General features: G+C 39.3%; 2 protein-coding genes across 13 annotated transcripts in view; both read right to left on the minus strand.

The window, feature by feature from the left end:
* The window catches only part of LOC139147193 (protein CBFA2T1-like), a 124,429-nt gene extending 123,588 nt beyond the window's left edge, over window positions 1-841 (minus strand). For 3 of the 5 annotated variants that reach the window (XM_070718169.1, XM_070718157.1, XM_070718153.1), the window contains exon 1: window positions 652-833. The gene's annotated coding sequence lies outside the window, so the exon portion shown is untranslated. Of the gene's footprint in view, window positions 1-651 lie in introns of all 5 variants that reach the window. The other 2 variants (XM_070718185.1, XM_070718179.1) reach the window with 1 other exon arrangement.
* Window positions 842-7,515: 6,674 nt separating this feature from the next.
* On the minus strand, window positions 7,516-16,096 carry LOC139147190 (uncharacterized). 8 transcript variants are annotated; one of them, XM_070718134.1, is made up of 10 exons: window positions 15,959-16,096; window positions 13,644-13,702; window positions 12,869-12,916; window positions 12,063-12,281; window positions 11,486-11,635; window positions 10,912-11,073; window positions 10,377-10,479; window positions 9,981-10,099; window positions 9,211-9,264; window positions 7,516-8,911 (listed from the first exon to the last, which is right to left on the minus strand). In XM_070718134.1, the coding sequence occupies exons 2-10, from the start codon at window positions 13,684-13,686 to the stop codon at window positions 8,385-8,387; spliced, it is 1,425 nt and encodes a 474-aa protein (XP_070574235.1). In that variant the 5' UTR covers window positions 13,687-13,702; window positions 15,959-16,096; the 3' UTR covers window positions 7,516-8,384. The 8 variants fall into 8 exon arrangements, with proteins under 8 accessions (XP_070574235.1, XP_070574232.1, XP_070574236.1 ...); XM_070718131.1 differs by having other exon boundaries at window positions 12,869-12,919; XM_070718135.1 differs by having other exon boundaries at window positions 13,644-13,748; window positions 15,959-16,048.
* Window positions 16,097-16,487: the final 391 nt, after the last annotated feature.

Consider the following 16,487-nt stretch of genomic DNA (forward strand, 5'->3'; position numbering starts at 1 on the left):
TTCTGCCCCCCCCCCCAATATAAAATGGTCCACCCCTCAGGCAGAAATATACTTCTCTATTACATCAATGATCCAATATTTCGTCCTAACATAAAAGTTTCTTGGGTAGCCCAATGCCGGGGGCAATGGTCGTGACTGTCTTTATGGGGCGTGCAGGTCGGTGATGGAGGCTCAGACTGAAAACAGCCAGGGGCCGCCCAAGCCTAGGGCCTGTAGGTTCATCAGGTCAGAAGTTTTGGCATGCATCACTGCCATCAGTTAATTTTTGACACCCCCATATATCTAACACTGTGTTTATTCATAACTCTTCTACTTCTAAATTTCAAACAAAGGTGTCGCTCTTTTTATCTTTTTAACAAGTTCACACCCTGTTGGGGGGAGGGGGGCAATGGTACATATTAACTTATTTTATTGATGTGCATCTATTGTCAGGCGATGAATGGGCGGGCTCTCTCTTCTTGATCTATCAATATGATCGCATTACGTATTTGTCACACATGTATAGTGTTGTCTCTGTCATGTAAACTAACAGAAGACACCCGCAGCCTAACGCTATTCCGGCAGTACTCAAATTGCGCGCGTCAGTGCTAACTCTGGCAGCATATCACATATATTCAGTAGTGACAATATTCATGACGCTTACAACTTTACCTTTGCGTTTAAAATGAAGTTCTCTGTCGTAGATACGTCCTATTCTTCCTCTTGAAGTGCTGTATGTGTTAATAGTACTTTCGAGTATGAAATTTTATCTAAAAATTAATGTTTGACATTGTTTTCAACTTCACCTGTCTGGTCTTCCCACGTGCCTTTGTTTTTGTGTCCCGCCATCTTGAATGACGTCATTACGTCCCATATGACCTTGCGGTATAAGTACGCGGTACTATGGGATCAGATATAGTTCAATTGACCGTAACAATATTCTGAGTGGTGGTCATTTTATTCACTGGACAATACGGGTGGTCATTTTATTCACTGGACAATACGGTAACAATGAAGTTCATGGAGCTTGCAATGAGAAAAATACCTATATCTGAACCAAGGAAAGAAAATACTGGCGGGCATGAAGTGATGAGGGGATAGACAGACAAGCTCAAAGTAGGGCCGATTCAATTTTAGTTCTCTTGTGTCTCTATAAGCTTAGGCCTACTTTGTTAAGAGCGAAATAAGAGGTGAAAGTTTAGCCAAAAAAACTAGAGTGTTGGCAAAATAAGACATAGACTTCTCATTCAAACAGGCGGGCAGATCGTTTGATTATTTTACATTTAATTAATTTAACCTTTAATTAGGCAAATTTATTATGTTTTTTAAAATTTTCGGATGACTTTACGGCCTGTAGCCTACAGTAAAAAAGTTCGATTTGTTCATGATTTGTCCCGTAAAGAATATAGGCCTATAGGCCTACACTTTAAAATTCCCTACCGCTCAAAGTATTCAAATAATACCTTCGAAAATGTACGATTGGTTTGGTTTTTGTTTTGTTTTGGGTTTTTGTTGTTTTCTTTTTGTTTTGTTTTTTGCGGGGTTGCAATTCCTTTCCAAAATTACTTTTTACAAATTATTAGTCTTTGGAGGTACAATGGCTTAGTTCTTACAATGTGGTAAAATTTGTTGAATAAATAATGAAGTTTAGAATTGTTTTGAGTGACCAGCCATGGATATTCTACAGTTGCAGCAGAATGTGTCATTTCAACTTTCGGTCAAGCAAGGGATCAATGTCATTATAAAAATCAGTCTAATCAGTTGTAGAGATGTCAACGTTCCACAGAAATTTCTGGGATAATAATCATATTTAATATGTAGAATGTCTATATGCATATAATTTGTTTATTCAATAAAAAATCACGGTACATGATGATGCTTCCAACAACAATTCCATGTGCCCACTGTCCTCTCCCCACCACTGAAATTGCCCATTGTCAATAGATGCACATATTTCAACATAAAAATTTCAACTATGAGCGCAGCACTATCCTTTGTGGCAACCAAAAACTGTGCAAGCAAAAAAGTCATTTCAACCTGTGGACATTGATTCCCTCAATGTTAGGCGCTAAATCTTCCCTGAAGTTCTATGAACCACACTGCATTCCCCTCCCTCTACCTATTTTCAGGTACCCACGGCCAGAAATTTTCTCCCCACCCATTGTAAAAACTGAAATTTCCTTGCTCGCCCCCTATAAATATTAACTTTTCCTCCCCGCCCACTGATTATTTTTTTTTCCAGTTTTTATTAATTTGCCCGCCCACTGCAAAACTGCACACGAACACCATTTTGCACTATAACAGCTTCGTTGGCGGCGCCTGCAGCGTAGTCCACTGCTGCTTGGTTATTTTTGCTGTGCAGCATTATACAGCGTGTTCGCCTTAGGCCCGGCAGCCATAGCTACTCGGTTAAGCTAGCCGACATGTATAGGCTATAGTATTTCATGGTAAATGTGCTGTGATTCTTATTCAACAAACAAGTCATATAGACATTCTACATTTTAAATATGATAACTGTCCCAGAAATGTGCCGAGCGCTTGTGCGATTAGGCTATATGTAGCTTTGATATATCAAAATGTATGACGACTGGGTATACACGTATACTGTATGCTGTTTTAGTATGCGGTAGTGAAACTATTTTACAAACTTTCTATGAGAGGAATAGTGGGAATAGATTAAGACCTCGACGTCTCTTTTTTCCGGTGATTTTAGTAACCGTGGCCGAATTAAGACCACACAAAATTAAATGATTCCAACTAACTGTAAGACAAGACCATAAAATTCATGAATCTGTGAATCGATCAATATAACCGGAGTGGTCGATCGATGGGAGAGCTGCAGCCGCCATCTAAACAAATTATGCCAAGCTGTGTTAAACGAATAAAGCCTATAACCTTGATGCAATGTATGGCAACCGCTCATAGACCTTATTAGTTGGCGTGGCAGCTGCAGTCATTTCCATACAGACAATCACAAACTTCAAAACTATGTAAAGCTGTTACAACAATTGTTTGAGGAAATATGCATTTAAAAAATGCGTGCGCATGTATTTAATATATCAGTACCCCTTTTCTGCAATAATTGTCGCAGTGAGACACTCGGTATTAGGTTCATGTTGATACGCTCACATTTATCTCAATAGGCCTACATGGCATTATAATTATTGCATCTTCATATCTTTTCGGGCCCTCGTATTTGCCTAATGCGCTGCACAAACTTACATAGGAACAGTGAAAATAACTTGGCACTCGATATTTTTTTCCAGAGCCGATCGATTGTCTGCTCGATCTATCGATCGCGCGCTCGATCTACCCTCCAATGCAACTAACATACTCCCATAATAACATACTAACAAGGTAGAGTAACCGTGGGGTAGAGTAACTGTGAGTCACTGCTCCTGTTGTATCATCTTCTGGTGCTTTTAACGGGTTGAGACTATTGGGGGCGCAACGAGCAGCGATCACAAATTGTCGTCTGTCACCGCATACACGCAGAGCGGGCGAGTTACCAACAAGCGATCGCGGAAGCAAGGTATGTGATTTAAAAAAAAAGAAAACCTTCATATTTTTGGTTGAATTGCGAGCGCAACTTAACTTTTTCTCTTCCATTCAATATTTTGCATGCTTTTCCAAAATTTCACACCGTTTTGACGGCATCGGATCATGAAGTTTCGGACTTAGGCCTACAGCCGATGTTTCACCACAGTCACTCGTGAGCTATTAAGCTCTGGGACTATTCGCCCCATAGAAGTGTGTACATAAGCGAGAAAAAACCCTTGTACACACGTCTATGGGGCGAATAACGCTAGAGCTGAATAGCTCACGAGTGACTGTGGTTTCACTTTCACACGAGCGAAGGCGCGGGCATCACTGCTATACATTTTCAAGAGGTGGATAGACAGCAATGCAAGTGTGTAGATTTGAAATCCTGGAAATGTTGGAAGAACAACTGGCAGTCCTACAAGAACCAAATAATTATTCTGCCACCGACACGTCCTGGATGTCTCCCTGTCAGTGGCTCCGTCATATCTGTTTAAAAAATTTCTTCTACTGCTGGGCAAATCTTGCCCTCCTCAGCCTCCTTCTGGAGCAGAGTTCAAGAGCGCGAACGTGTGCACTGACGACACTTAATAAACATATTTAATAGTGATATGATAATTCTAATGTTTATAGAATACACAGCATATAAAAAGTCGTACTGCAGCTTCTGTAAGTGAGTGATGTGATATGAGGGGCCGCCGTTAAAAACACGTACCTGTACCGCGTCCGCGTCCCTGTTCAATGTTGAGTCACATCTCTGACCTCCCAAGCGCCGACACAAACTGTGCCACCTGTAACTCTATTATGGGAGTTCAATTCCAGTCGCAATGGCGAAAGTTCACCTTGGACTTTTATAAGTCGAGTGGCGTATAATAATTGTTTCAGACGACTTTTAATCTGTCAAGACGTTGTAGTATTAGTACCATGTTTGTTGTCTATGATGTTTTGTCTTTTGGCGAGTTACTGCGTAAAAACACTTTTAACTTTATGAACAGAATTAAGAGATCTCAGAATTCTTATATTAAGACTATTTATGCTTGTACATATATTGACTCACTACAGTGCAGGCACTGGAGAACTATTTTATACTGAAGTTGTTTTTTTCTTCTGTATAGTTAGATGATTGTTTGTGTGTATCTGTTATTTTTCTTTATTTTATGGTATTTTTCTATGGGCCTAGAGCCTGATTCAAATAAATAATAAATAAAAATAAAAATAAATAACCGTGTACTTCATAGTAACCACTCTCTTCAATAAGGAAACTTTACGTCGTAACTCGTAGAATTTCTCTATCAATGCTGAAACACCTATACGTAGGTACATCGATAGACAGCAGTAGCGAAATGTCAGAAGTGACATAGCATGATAGCACAGCGTTTGTCAAGCTCATATATGTTAGATAAAAATATGTGAAAATTGTTGCAAATCAATAAATCTCATCACATCATTCTTCAAATATTGTACTTTATTATATTTTCAATCTTTAAAATTTCAAAATGTTGATATGAGCTGAACATCCAAATATACGGATGACGACATGTTCGGTAACTATGTAATTGCGACGGTCACCTTGAGGACAGATGTTACCAAAAAGTTAATCTTGTACTTTATTACTTTTTACAAGGGTTCGTATTTTATAGATTATACAAGGCACCGTGATTGGAGGATGACGTAGGTCTGTCACCCCCTATGGGATACTCCCAAATTATACATATATGTACTGTGGTTTTGACTCCCCCTTGTTTCGTCTGTTGAGTTTTGACAAAAGGTAATTTTTTGATGAAATTTTGACTGTTCACCTATCGCACACTTTTGAACCCCATATTGGCACTTTGACCCATGATTTTGTCAAAAATGTTGGGTTTTGACATAAGTATTTCGCCAAAAATTTGACCATTGACATCCCTTAAAAGGAAAACTGTGGCGTTCGTGTTTATACGATTTGCATTGCCCAAGGTACATCTGCACCACATCGAGATGGAAATACTTCCCTTTACCGGACTTTTACTCTCTGTACTGGATCTATAGTAACTAAGGAGTCCAGGCACTGCATTCCCACAGCTGTAATATGAAATTCTACTTTGATTGTAGTGCCAGCATCGTCAATTTGTCTGATTATGCACAGGTCTTTTTCTCCACAGACCTGTACTCAACCCGAATACGGGTTTCTTACTACGACTCTGAATGTACGAAATCCGCGTTTCATTTAGAGGGAGGAACTGCGCCTGTGCGACTATCTTATTTACAAACAAGTATTTCATACACAATATCTAGATGCATCACGTCAAAATAGCTTCAACATTTGAGTAACGTACATTAGGGACTGGTCAGTTTTCTTCGGCATGGGGGGGGTGGATTATTTTTTGCCGACGTCAAAAAGTGGCTACCCCCCCCTATTCCAAATTTCGAAAACAGGGTGACCCCCCCCCCCCCCCCGCACGCGACAACTGTAATATGTAATAATATAAGGGACTGGTCAGTTTCTTCGGCCTGGGGGGGGGGGCCGGTGGATTATTTTTTGCCGACGTCAAAAAGTGGCTGACCCCCCCCCTATTCCAAATTTTGAAAACAGGGTGACCCCCCTATTCCAAACTTTGAAAACAGGGTGACCCCCCTCGCACGCGACAACTGTAATATGTAATAAATATATTTATTCCTAAAGTAGTTCAAAGTTTAAACGCGGAATCGTCATGGAAAACTTATTTTATTTTGCAAAAAATAACGAATTCTTGGCTTGCGCATGTGATAAGTATATTATTCCCTAATATTTTTCTTCGTTCAGCTCGGGAAAATACTCGTGACGTAATGACCGTGTCACCACTCGTCTTCGACTCGTGGTGACACGGTCATTACGTCACTCGTATTTTCCTTCGTTGAACGAAGAAAAATATTAGGGAATAATATCTAATTTATATATATATATATATAATGGATGTCAATCATTAATATCAAACAGAAAAAGCAGCAAATCAAAAACTTTGATGGGTGTTAAGACTTGCCAGCCATCCAATTAAATCTCCTGAGGAACAATAGAGAGGCATTTTAGCCAAATCTGATGTGTGCAGAGTCTGAGATGACCTTTTCTTGTAACATTGATATTTGTGCATGTTGCTTTCTCATACTGAATTCTCATAGAGAGAACAGAAAAGTATCAGGAATTTGTCATGCTTTTCATATGAAATGCAGATTTCATATAGTACACTTTCACTTAGCAAACATCAAGATATCTCTGGCATATATCTCTGATTTATTCAAGTATGGCGCCCGAAGGCGCGGAGAAAATATGAAACACTCCTGATATCTCTGATATATATGTCTTGTATATTAAAGTTATGCACAGGAAGGGTGTGCTGAAAAATGTCTGATATATTAAAGTAATGCGCTCGAAGAGCACGCTGAAAAATATTGAACATACATATATCTCTGATATATGTATGCCTGATATGTTAAAGTGGGCGTGCTGAAAAATATGTCTGATTATTAAAGTTACGCACCCGAAGGGCGCACCGAAAAATGCAACTGGAAGAAATTTGTGGCTGACACGATGCATTTTAGGCAATGATGAGCCTGTGTCGAAATTCAAAAACACACTGACCCCCTCTATTGGGCATTTCAAAAACATGGTGACCCCCCCCCATCACCAAAGTCAAAAACAGGGTGACCCCCCCCCCTGAATCCACCGGCCCCCCAGGCCGAAGAAACTGACCAGTCCCTTATGACAAAAATGGTCTAACTTTCATCAGTCGCCAAAGTACCTTGGATATACTGTTTACACAGGTCGTATGGGTCCCATACGACCTTAAGTGCGCAGTACTGACGACCCGCTCCCTTTGCAGGGTAATTGTATACTTGGGCCAGACCAAAAGATGCTGTTTCTTGCATTTTTCCAGCAAAGCAACAAATCAACGAATGTTTTCTTGTACGAATCATAACCAAAAGTATAATGACTATAAATACTATGCATAAATATATATCATCGGAAACGCACAATTAACATAAGTTTTCAATGAATGTACATTTATACAGGTGGAGTTTGTAACATGAGTGTTGAGCAGTTAAATATGCTCTTAAAAGTAAAAGTTGCACATGAAAGTGTATAAAAAATGTATGAACAAAAAGTATCTTACATGTTGACCCTTAAAACTCCTGAAGGTCGGGGCATAATGTTTGAGCTTTTCCATTTTGGAATTCAATTGTTTTGGCCTTTGACACATTTATCACATCGGTCCTGTGATCTGAATGACTTTGTAACGCACTAAAAATCATCAAGACTACCTTGCACTCTAAATAGAATTAGTATGATGCTGTAAATAATATAGTTGTTGCACTGTAAAATGACTCTTACATGTCTGAAATCAACACGCTCATAGTCCTGGATGCAATAATTTAGCCCATGGGCCGCGCGCCGGCTTTTTCTGCCTTGTTGGCTACGGGCCCTACACGGCCAACGCGACAGAAAAAGCCGGCGCACGGCCCATGGGCTACAATTATTGTAGTTAGTGAAACCCGAAAACACTATTCTTGTCTACATCAATACTACATAATTAATATTAGGAACTGTCGTTTCCTAAACCGCAATGACAAAAAACGAGCTGCCTTTGCATATTCTGACGGCATCATTCCTCTGTCTCGCACTGTTCCCAAAAGGACTCAGTTCACGATGTTTAGTCGTGCAATAAGTCTGAAACTTGCCAAAGACCGTCACTTAATAGGATAGAGTGTATATAGTTGTAAAAATTGATTTATGTGGAGCACCATCATCTGCAGGATTAAAACTATGCCATAGTAACTGAATACATGGACATGTATGGCACTGTGGTCTGTATGGTACGTATACAATCGTTCAATTTTCAGACTGTTTCACGTTATGCCCTCGAAGAGTCCGCGGCTACGTCGTCGTATGTGGGTGGTGGGTATGCTGGTGGTTCGTCAGACTGTCCATCCACGATGTCAAGAGACGCATTCTGTGATTGGCCACCTGGATGGGTATCAAACGTGAGATCTTCATAGGATGGTGGCGGAGCCGTTGGGTTATACATCGGAGGTGCTGACGGTGTCAATTCTGGTTGTCCAGTAACTACGGTACTGCTGATACTGCTCGCTATGGATAGTCTGTCGTCTATCCCATCTATGGTTATTTGCGTCATGCCAACTTCTGCGATTTCTGTCCGGGGAGCCTCAGCTGTTGACGCACGGCTTCTAGGCGCCCGACTCTGTCGCTGTGTTGTGCAGAACACCGCGCATATACATTCACCACACCCCCTAAAGCAATCGCAAATACCATCACAACATTCACCAGCAGCTTGACAACAATGGCGAAGAAATCCGTATCCAATTGACCCGAACACGATCACGGCTATGATAATCCCTGGAATTTCCCAAAAATTGAAACCTACGAAGAAAAATGTGCACCGTGTACATTTATATCATGAACTGGACTACATATGGAGAAGATGATTTGAGTAGAAATATTTGCTTTCAGACGAAGAGAACACTCATATTCAGACGATTAAGAAAAGTCACACCCCGGTAAGTATTCACCATGCAAAGTCGTTTTTCTCTCGAAGTTTTCTTCCCCGAAATTAACGAATATTTAAACATCACCGTAGTTTCCTAAACGTATTACCGTTTTGAAAAATGAGAACATTAGCAGGCTGGTGATACCATGAAATAAAGTGTGATAATAATTACCTGAGGAACTGTCTATACTGGAAGGAGGAATTTCATGAACGATTGTTGTTCCCTCTGTTCAGATATTAAATGAAAACATAATCAATATTTCACAGACTGCATTCAGTTCAATCATCGTTTCTCATGGGACGATGATAAAGGGACAAAGTCGGTCATTTTTCATGAATTTTGTTTGATGCAAGATACTACTTATATTGTTTGACATGTTGAAAGGCATATATTCGACCCCGGTTTTAGACAAATTAAATGAAACCATGGCGAAAATGTTATGTCTGCTTATGGACGATGTCTTGGATTGCATGGAAATCAAGTTTAACTAAAAATCAGCGACACTTTTGAAGTCGAGGACACTTTTGAAATTCGGCTCACTACCAAGTTTCAAATTTCATTCATTCCCCTTGAAGACAGTTACAACCAAATAAGTTCATAAGTAGCCCGGTAACCTCATAGCATTGTTGTGATTTAAGACTTTGTCAATACTTTTACAGTGCAAAACCAAGGTAGCATAAACATTATTTTAATCCACCGGTGCAATCAAATTGTCCTTTGAATAAACAATTTTCGTTCATGCAGAAGAGGCTTTACTTCAAGGTTGTTCGTACAATGCAGGCGTGGAATCATCTACTAGTTGGACAAAAAATGTACTATAACTTTTCTTAATTCAGTTTCGAAAGGTTATGAGGGTTTATCTAAAATAATGTTCGTTTTAAGCACAATGATTTCTTATTTCTCTTCCGAGACATAAACGGAGATGTATAGTTAATACTTACGAATATTTTTCTTGCAAACATACGCCCTTTGCTCGTAGCAACTTGAGGAGAACCACAATTTTGTATTCAGATCTATTGCTGTGCAAATATCTGATGATTTTGGATTATCAATCTGCCAACTTGAAAAAAGAAAAAAATGTCCTGCTATTTTATGAAGCAAATATCACAACACGTTACAAAAGATGCGTACGACAGTCGAAAATCAAAGGATGCCTCCGCATCAATAGAGGGCATGGTCGACTAGTCTCCTTACCCAGACTGCTCTGCGGAGCTCTCCCCGGCCGCCCCTACGAGGGCGGTCCTCTCTATATCACTTTTCAACGTTTCCTCATATTCTGATCCTGGTTGGTATTTGAAGTCTCAGTGGAGAGAGAATGTGTAAATAGTTTCACTTACTTTGTAAAAGCATATTTACTTCGATCAACCCAAGAGTAGTTTTGGTAAGTTGAGTGGTATAACACTCCTACCCATGCATTCCCAGCACTTTTTAAAAAGGATTCTGCAAAGCAAGACAGAAAATGTAAATTTTGTGTACACGCCTCGGCCACAAATATTTAGACTCGAATTTCTACAATTCTTTTCTGATCTACCACCTGTGTGGCTCATTTTAAAGCTTTGGGAGAAAGAAAAACTTTCACCGTCTTAGTTTTTCGGAAATCCGAAATTTAATTTTTCCCCATAGAGTTAATATAGGGATGGCGGCCATTTTGAATTTTAAATCTCGTCAAATGTTGGACAATTTGTTTCGCAAGTTCCAAACTTTGCGCGGTGACCCCCAATTTTTATTGTTGAATTACTAAAAGAACGGTTGAACTTTTATTTAGGAAAGTTTCAGAAAAAGTTTACGTTTTTCAATTTCGAGGCGCATACTACCTTCATGAAAACGACAAATCCACGTAAGATCGGTTTACTTTGATAACTGATCACTTACCTGAAATGAAATAGTTTTCTTCATAGCTGTGAATGCTGACCAGATTTGATGCGTCGTAACCACATCGTTTCTGTGCGATGTCTCTCTCGGTTATGTTTGTCTTTACTTTGTAGCAATATTCATCTCTTTTAAGCCAAGTGGGCGGACATGATGACCCCACCTCTGGAAAAATCGATGCAAAGTTTATTACTACATGATTATTATTTGATTAACCTGTTCGAGTTAATACCAAAATTCAGTCGCCAACTAGACTGGCCGCCAGTCGCCTGGCTTTCTCTGCAGCTGAGTTACAGGCTGGCCAAAGCGTTCACCCCACGATCAGTGCAACTGCATACCATTTAGCACGTCGGTCTGCTGGTGTTTAGTCCTTCAATTTATTATATGTTTTGATATTTAATGGCCACAGTCTTGAAGCAAATGTAGTCGCCAACATAAATTGGATATTACCGGTATATACACATTGGCTTGTACGCTGTACATTGGAACAATACGCTGACAATCATAGCATTTCAAAGCTATTTGCGAGTAAGCCGAGGAAATGTTAGACTAGGGGAAAATGCCTGAAACGACCTACCGAAGGCTGTGTATGAAATTCGAAAGCCTCTGTCCTGTACCGAGGTATCACTGTAGAACCTGATAAAGATGGAGCTGCCAGTACTTGTAACAGAACCTGGATTAACGCTGTCGCATATTTCCAAGATTGTCCTCGATGTTTCACTATCACCTGGAAATGTGTACGACCGAAACGGTTCTGAATCAGTAGAACACTTCTAGCAGAATTAAGTCAAGGTAAAGGTCTACCCATGGGTATAGGGTAAAGTCAGTCTGATGTACGCTCCATATTTGAACCGTTGATTTGCATCGAGAAATACACAGATATATCAACGAAGTATCTTTCTGGCATGTTCATCACCATGCTATCGCGACAAGTGCTTCATAAAAGAACCATGGGAAATTTATGACTCAGCAGTTTTATATTGTGCTTCCGATAAATCGTGATCTATGATTGTGTATCTTCAGTGCTTAGCCAGCAGCCCACTTTATTCTTCATAGGCTTACAATGGAGAGGTCATGTGTAAATGATCGTTTTTAAAACTTCTACACTGAAAAGAAATAGCATTAATACATAAGTTTCTATATGATCTTCTTACCGTCTGTGATTTTAATGCCATCGTAAGAGCAGGCGCCTTCCAAGCCTACGTCTAAAATATTCAGAACTATTCGGTAAGCCCAAGGTGAGGATGTATCTACGTTAATGACCCAACGACACGACACGTCAGAAGGATATTCATTCGGGTAGTTTGGAGATGTCAGGTATCTAGTCTCGTAAGGGACGGCTTGCAAATAAACGTTCTCTTGAGGGCATTGACCTTTTGAACAAAAGAGAAACAAAATATTACTTTTTCGGGCTTATGGGGTGTTTGCGTTTACATCACTCATAGCACTATGGTGTTACATCGGTTTGTAGCAGTGTATCATGAAATCTTGTCAAAAATCATCGCAATTGTTTGTTTTATCGTGCGAAAGTTACAGATCCAGTCACTACCTGCATCAAAGATGCCTGAACGACTGAAAAAAGACACAAATTCACGCTCTTTCAGAATGGAAAGTGCAGAGTTTTCTATTCCGTTTTTTTTTCTGTAATTTCTGTAGTGTCCGTTGAAAGTTCCTTAATTCAGACGTTAAGATATTTCTCTTTATTGTAAGTAATTCGTGTTTGGCTCTTTTTTATATTAACAGAACAAGTCACTACCGAAACTCAGCAAGAAACAAAGAGTCATTGTAGACATAGTAGACACTAATATAAAGGGAAAAATATCGTAAAAGTTCAGTCCTATCCAAAATAATACAAAATGAGATTGACCGGATCCTGATACTGATTTCATTCAATTGTGATTTCGTGGAAAATCAGTGATTCGTTCATGGAACACATTTTGATATTGCATATATCACATACCTGCCACCAGAAAGACCCGTACGTTGAAAACCAAACTGAATACTATAGCTATGGTGACAGGAAAGGGAAGGAAAACAAAAGACGAGATTAATAACTTTGGAACTAAATGTCAAATAAGTTTGAGAACAAAAAATAACTAATTACAATGAAGGTTTAAGTAGCTATCATTTCTTCATTTGAAATTTCAAAAAATAAGATGCACATGATGATTCTGGCGATCAAAAACACTTCGGCATTGACTGTTTTAAAAGTATGTTTTGGAGCATTTCACTTATTCCATTTGCCTGCTTCGTCGGTTACTTTGTATATTTTTATAGAATATGATCGTGATCCCTAAAAAATTACAAGATTTTCAGAATAATACTGCATTGATATGAGATAGTGACAGAATGACAAAACTAATGTGAGCCCTACAGGTACATAGTTTCAAAATTTGCAACTGTGCCGACATTTTGCTAAGTACTTACACTATATAAATATTCGGCTATTTTACTGCCATTTTTCTAAAAATTGCTAAAAGAAATTTAGTAAAAATTTTACGGATATGAAGTAAATGATTGTTTGACGACGTTAAATCTGTTAGGGTGTTGTGTGTTCGTTACTCGCACCATGCAAAGCCCATAGATATCCTTTCTTACAAAACAGTCTCAAGTCTTCCAGCGTCCGATGGGAGTCGCGGCTGAATTACTAGGTATTTTCTACTGAATTGTGTTGGAGAACTTGATAAAACGGTGTCGACTGTGACTGAAATGGGCAAACTTCAAACTTTACTCACCTAAAGTGACCTGTGTCACATAATACGTTACCAAATATTTCATCGTCAACTGTCATACTCTGAAATTGACCAAGTCGTTCATTATAGAGGGCGTGCCTATAAAAGCTGATAGCGTAGAGGATAAAGTATGTATCCATTAAAGAGTGACAGTAAGAAACGATGTAACCGATTACCTGTTGGTAACATATCCTCAATGATGTCTATACGTGAGTTCACTACATAATTTGCATCGATAATTTCGTTTGCAAATTTTGAGTATTGAAGTAACATGTATATGGAATGACTTGTACCTTTGCACAACCTGTTTCGGACAGATCATCTGAACACGTGACTTATTCACGATGGGATAACCGTTTGTATAACTCCGGAACATCACCTTCATTGAGCAATATAAATATCTCACACCAAAGTTTTGAACCCCACAGGTGCTTGCAGCTTTGCTTGGATAGTCGATCGAAGGCCCGGGATCGAAGTGTAAGCCCGAAGTCCGAATCTCGGTGGTAGTGTAAAGAATGGCTACAATATCGAGGTTCGGCCTTCGGTCTCACACTTCGCTCCCGGTCCTTCGATCGACTATCCAAGCAACGTATCCGTTTTAACCACAAACAGGCAACGTCAAAATTTTGACATTCACATGCATTTACAAAGAACCTTGTCATCGGATCGGTCTAAGGACGCAACGAAATGCATGTCGTCACTAAGCTACAGCTTGTAAATGATGCATAGTAAATGTCAAAATCATTTCTGATTCCAATCAGCCAAAACAAATTCAATTCATCTTGTTCTTTACGAGCTGTGGAACGACAAGAAAACTGACTTCATTTAATTTCAGGTAACACATTCGCAAACCAGAAATAGTTATCATCGTACCGATGTAAATTCGCGTGTGTGTATGTGTGTGTGTTGGTGAGATGTTACAAGAACGGCTCGTTGGATCGGAATCAAATCTGGAACAGAAATTTCGCTACATTACAGAAATTTAACGTATGGCATTTTTAAGCTCATTTAGTTGTCATGACTTCAACGTCGCTCGCAATAAGGAAATATTCATTGGAATATATCTGAAAATACTTAACTTTTTTGTTTTTGGAAATATAGTACTTTTTTGACGATGCTGATGGATAAAATGTTTTCGCCTTGGCTTGAATAATGGAACGAGGTATATTGACTGTGTGAAACCTCGAAATCAATACATTTTGAAAAAGAAAGGAATACCAGGGTTTCATTCTGCTACAACGCCGTGTATACAGTCTTTCCCCTCACAAAGTTATGTACATGTGGCATTGTAATATTGTCAATATCAGTGAAATCTCTGACACATTGGATCGCCTTCCGAGAGGATGTGGGTACTTAAAAGACAGATACCCTTATTGAGTTCCTCTGTGACGTCATAACAAAAGGAGAACTGGCAACAGAAACTGTGAATATAACGTATTAAGTTATAAGTATCTCAAATTTACAAGACTGCAAGAAACGCGTAGGCCTAAATACAACACGAACAGTATATCAAATTTGCAATATAGGCCTAATTATAGGTGGTTCTCTCACAAATGGGTGATGTAGGGGCCTACATCTTGTGACCAACACATGCTTCCAGTCCTTTCAATAGTTCAAACACTTTAGATTTGCAAGTATCCGTGCTTATTCCATGGTATTTCCGGGCTATCTCCACCCCCACGTCTCCACCACAGACTCGACTCGACTGTGCCTCACCTACACTTTAGAAACATTAATAACAGTTCCCCGTACGACAATACCTCGATTGCTATGTTATGAAGTGGTTACACCATAAGAATTCATTGCAACAAAGTCTCTGTGTCACCTATGTATATAGGCCTATATAGTATGAGTTCAGCTTAGCCTACATAACCACACCTGAGACACATGTAAAGTCGGAGCGCTTAACGCGAACAGCGGTGTACAGTGCAATATACTAGTATCATAGAAAACGACTTGTCTGTTACCTGCACAATGAATTGTTTTGACCTCACATCAGCTGTATTGCTCATTAAACAGTGGAGCTTTTTACAACACACAGTTATCCCTGATACACGAATTTATGGGTCGCTAAATGAAATTGTGTAGACCTACGTCCAAATTATTGCTCTCGGTCTTGTAAATGTCTCGCTAGGGCTTCCACCGCCATGGTGTGAACAAAAATGTCTCACCCAACCCGGATGGTCGAGGGATCGTCGATACACTATGAAAGATCCACCCCAAAAGCGATTGTCAAACAGCGACCAAGGTATACATGCTAAAATGTATGGAAAATAAACCACTATCGCGATACGTTGATAAACGTCGCGTTTACATACCTTACCGTTCAATACAAAGCGTACCTATTCGTAGTTGGAAAGTGTTACCTGCTAGGTTCCGCCATTATGGTTTGTACTCAGCATGTAGCATTGCATTGTTTGCATATGAAAAGTGTTGGTTACGTTTACTTGTTGTCCCTACAACGGCTGACCTTTGAACCCATCATTGCAAATACTGAACTTGAAAGGAATAGTTCTGCTTTTATTAGCTCTGCGTGAGGACTGTGTATTACTAGCTGTGGTGGGAGGCGCAAACACACAGCCCTGCAATGAAGAACTATATTGTTTTACCACAGGGAAAGCTGACTCCTCGTTTGTTTGTTAGTTTATGCATGTTTAAATTTGTTTACTTGTTACGTTGATTATTTTCATATACAATAAAGAACCAATAAAGAGTTGTACTTGTGTTCATATTTGTCAATAAAGAACGGTGTTTGTATATGTGTTTGTTTATTTGTTTTTGTTTATTTGTTTGTTTAATATAGTCAATACATGATACTTTTAAAAGTTTCTATACATTCCCACATTA

The sequence above is a fragment of the Ptychodera flava genome, chromosome 13 (genome assembly GCF_041260155.1).
Source record: "Ptychodera flava strain L36383 chromosome 13, AS_Pfla_20210202, whole genome shotgun sequence".
Lineage (NCBI taxonomy): Eukaryota > Metazoa > Hemichordata > Enteropneusta > Ptychoderidae > Ptychodera > Ptychodera flava.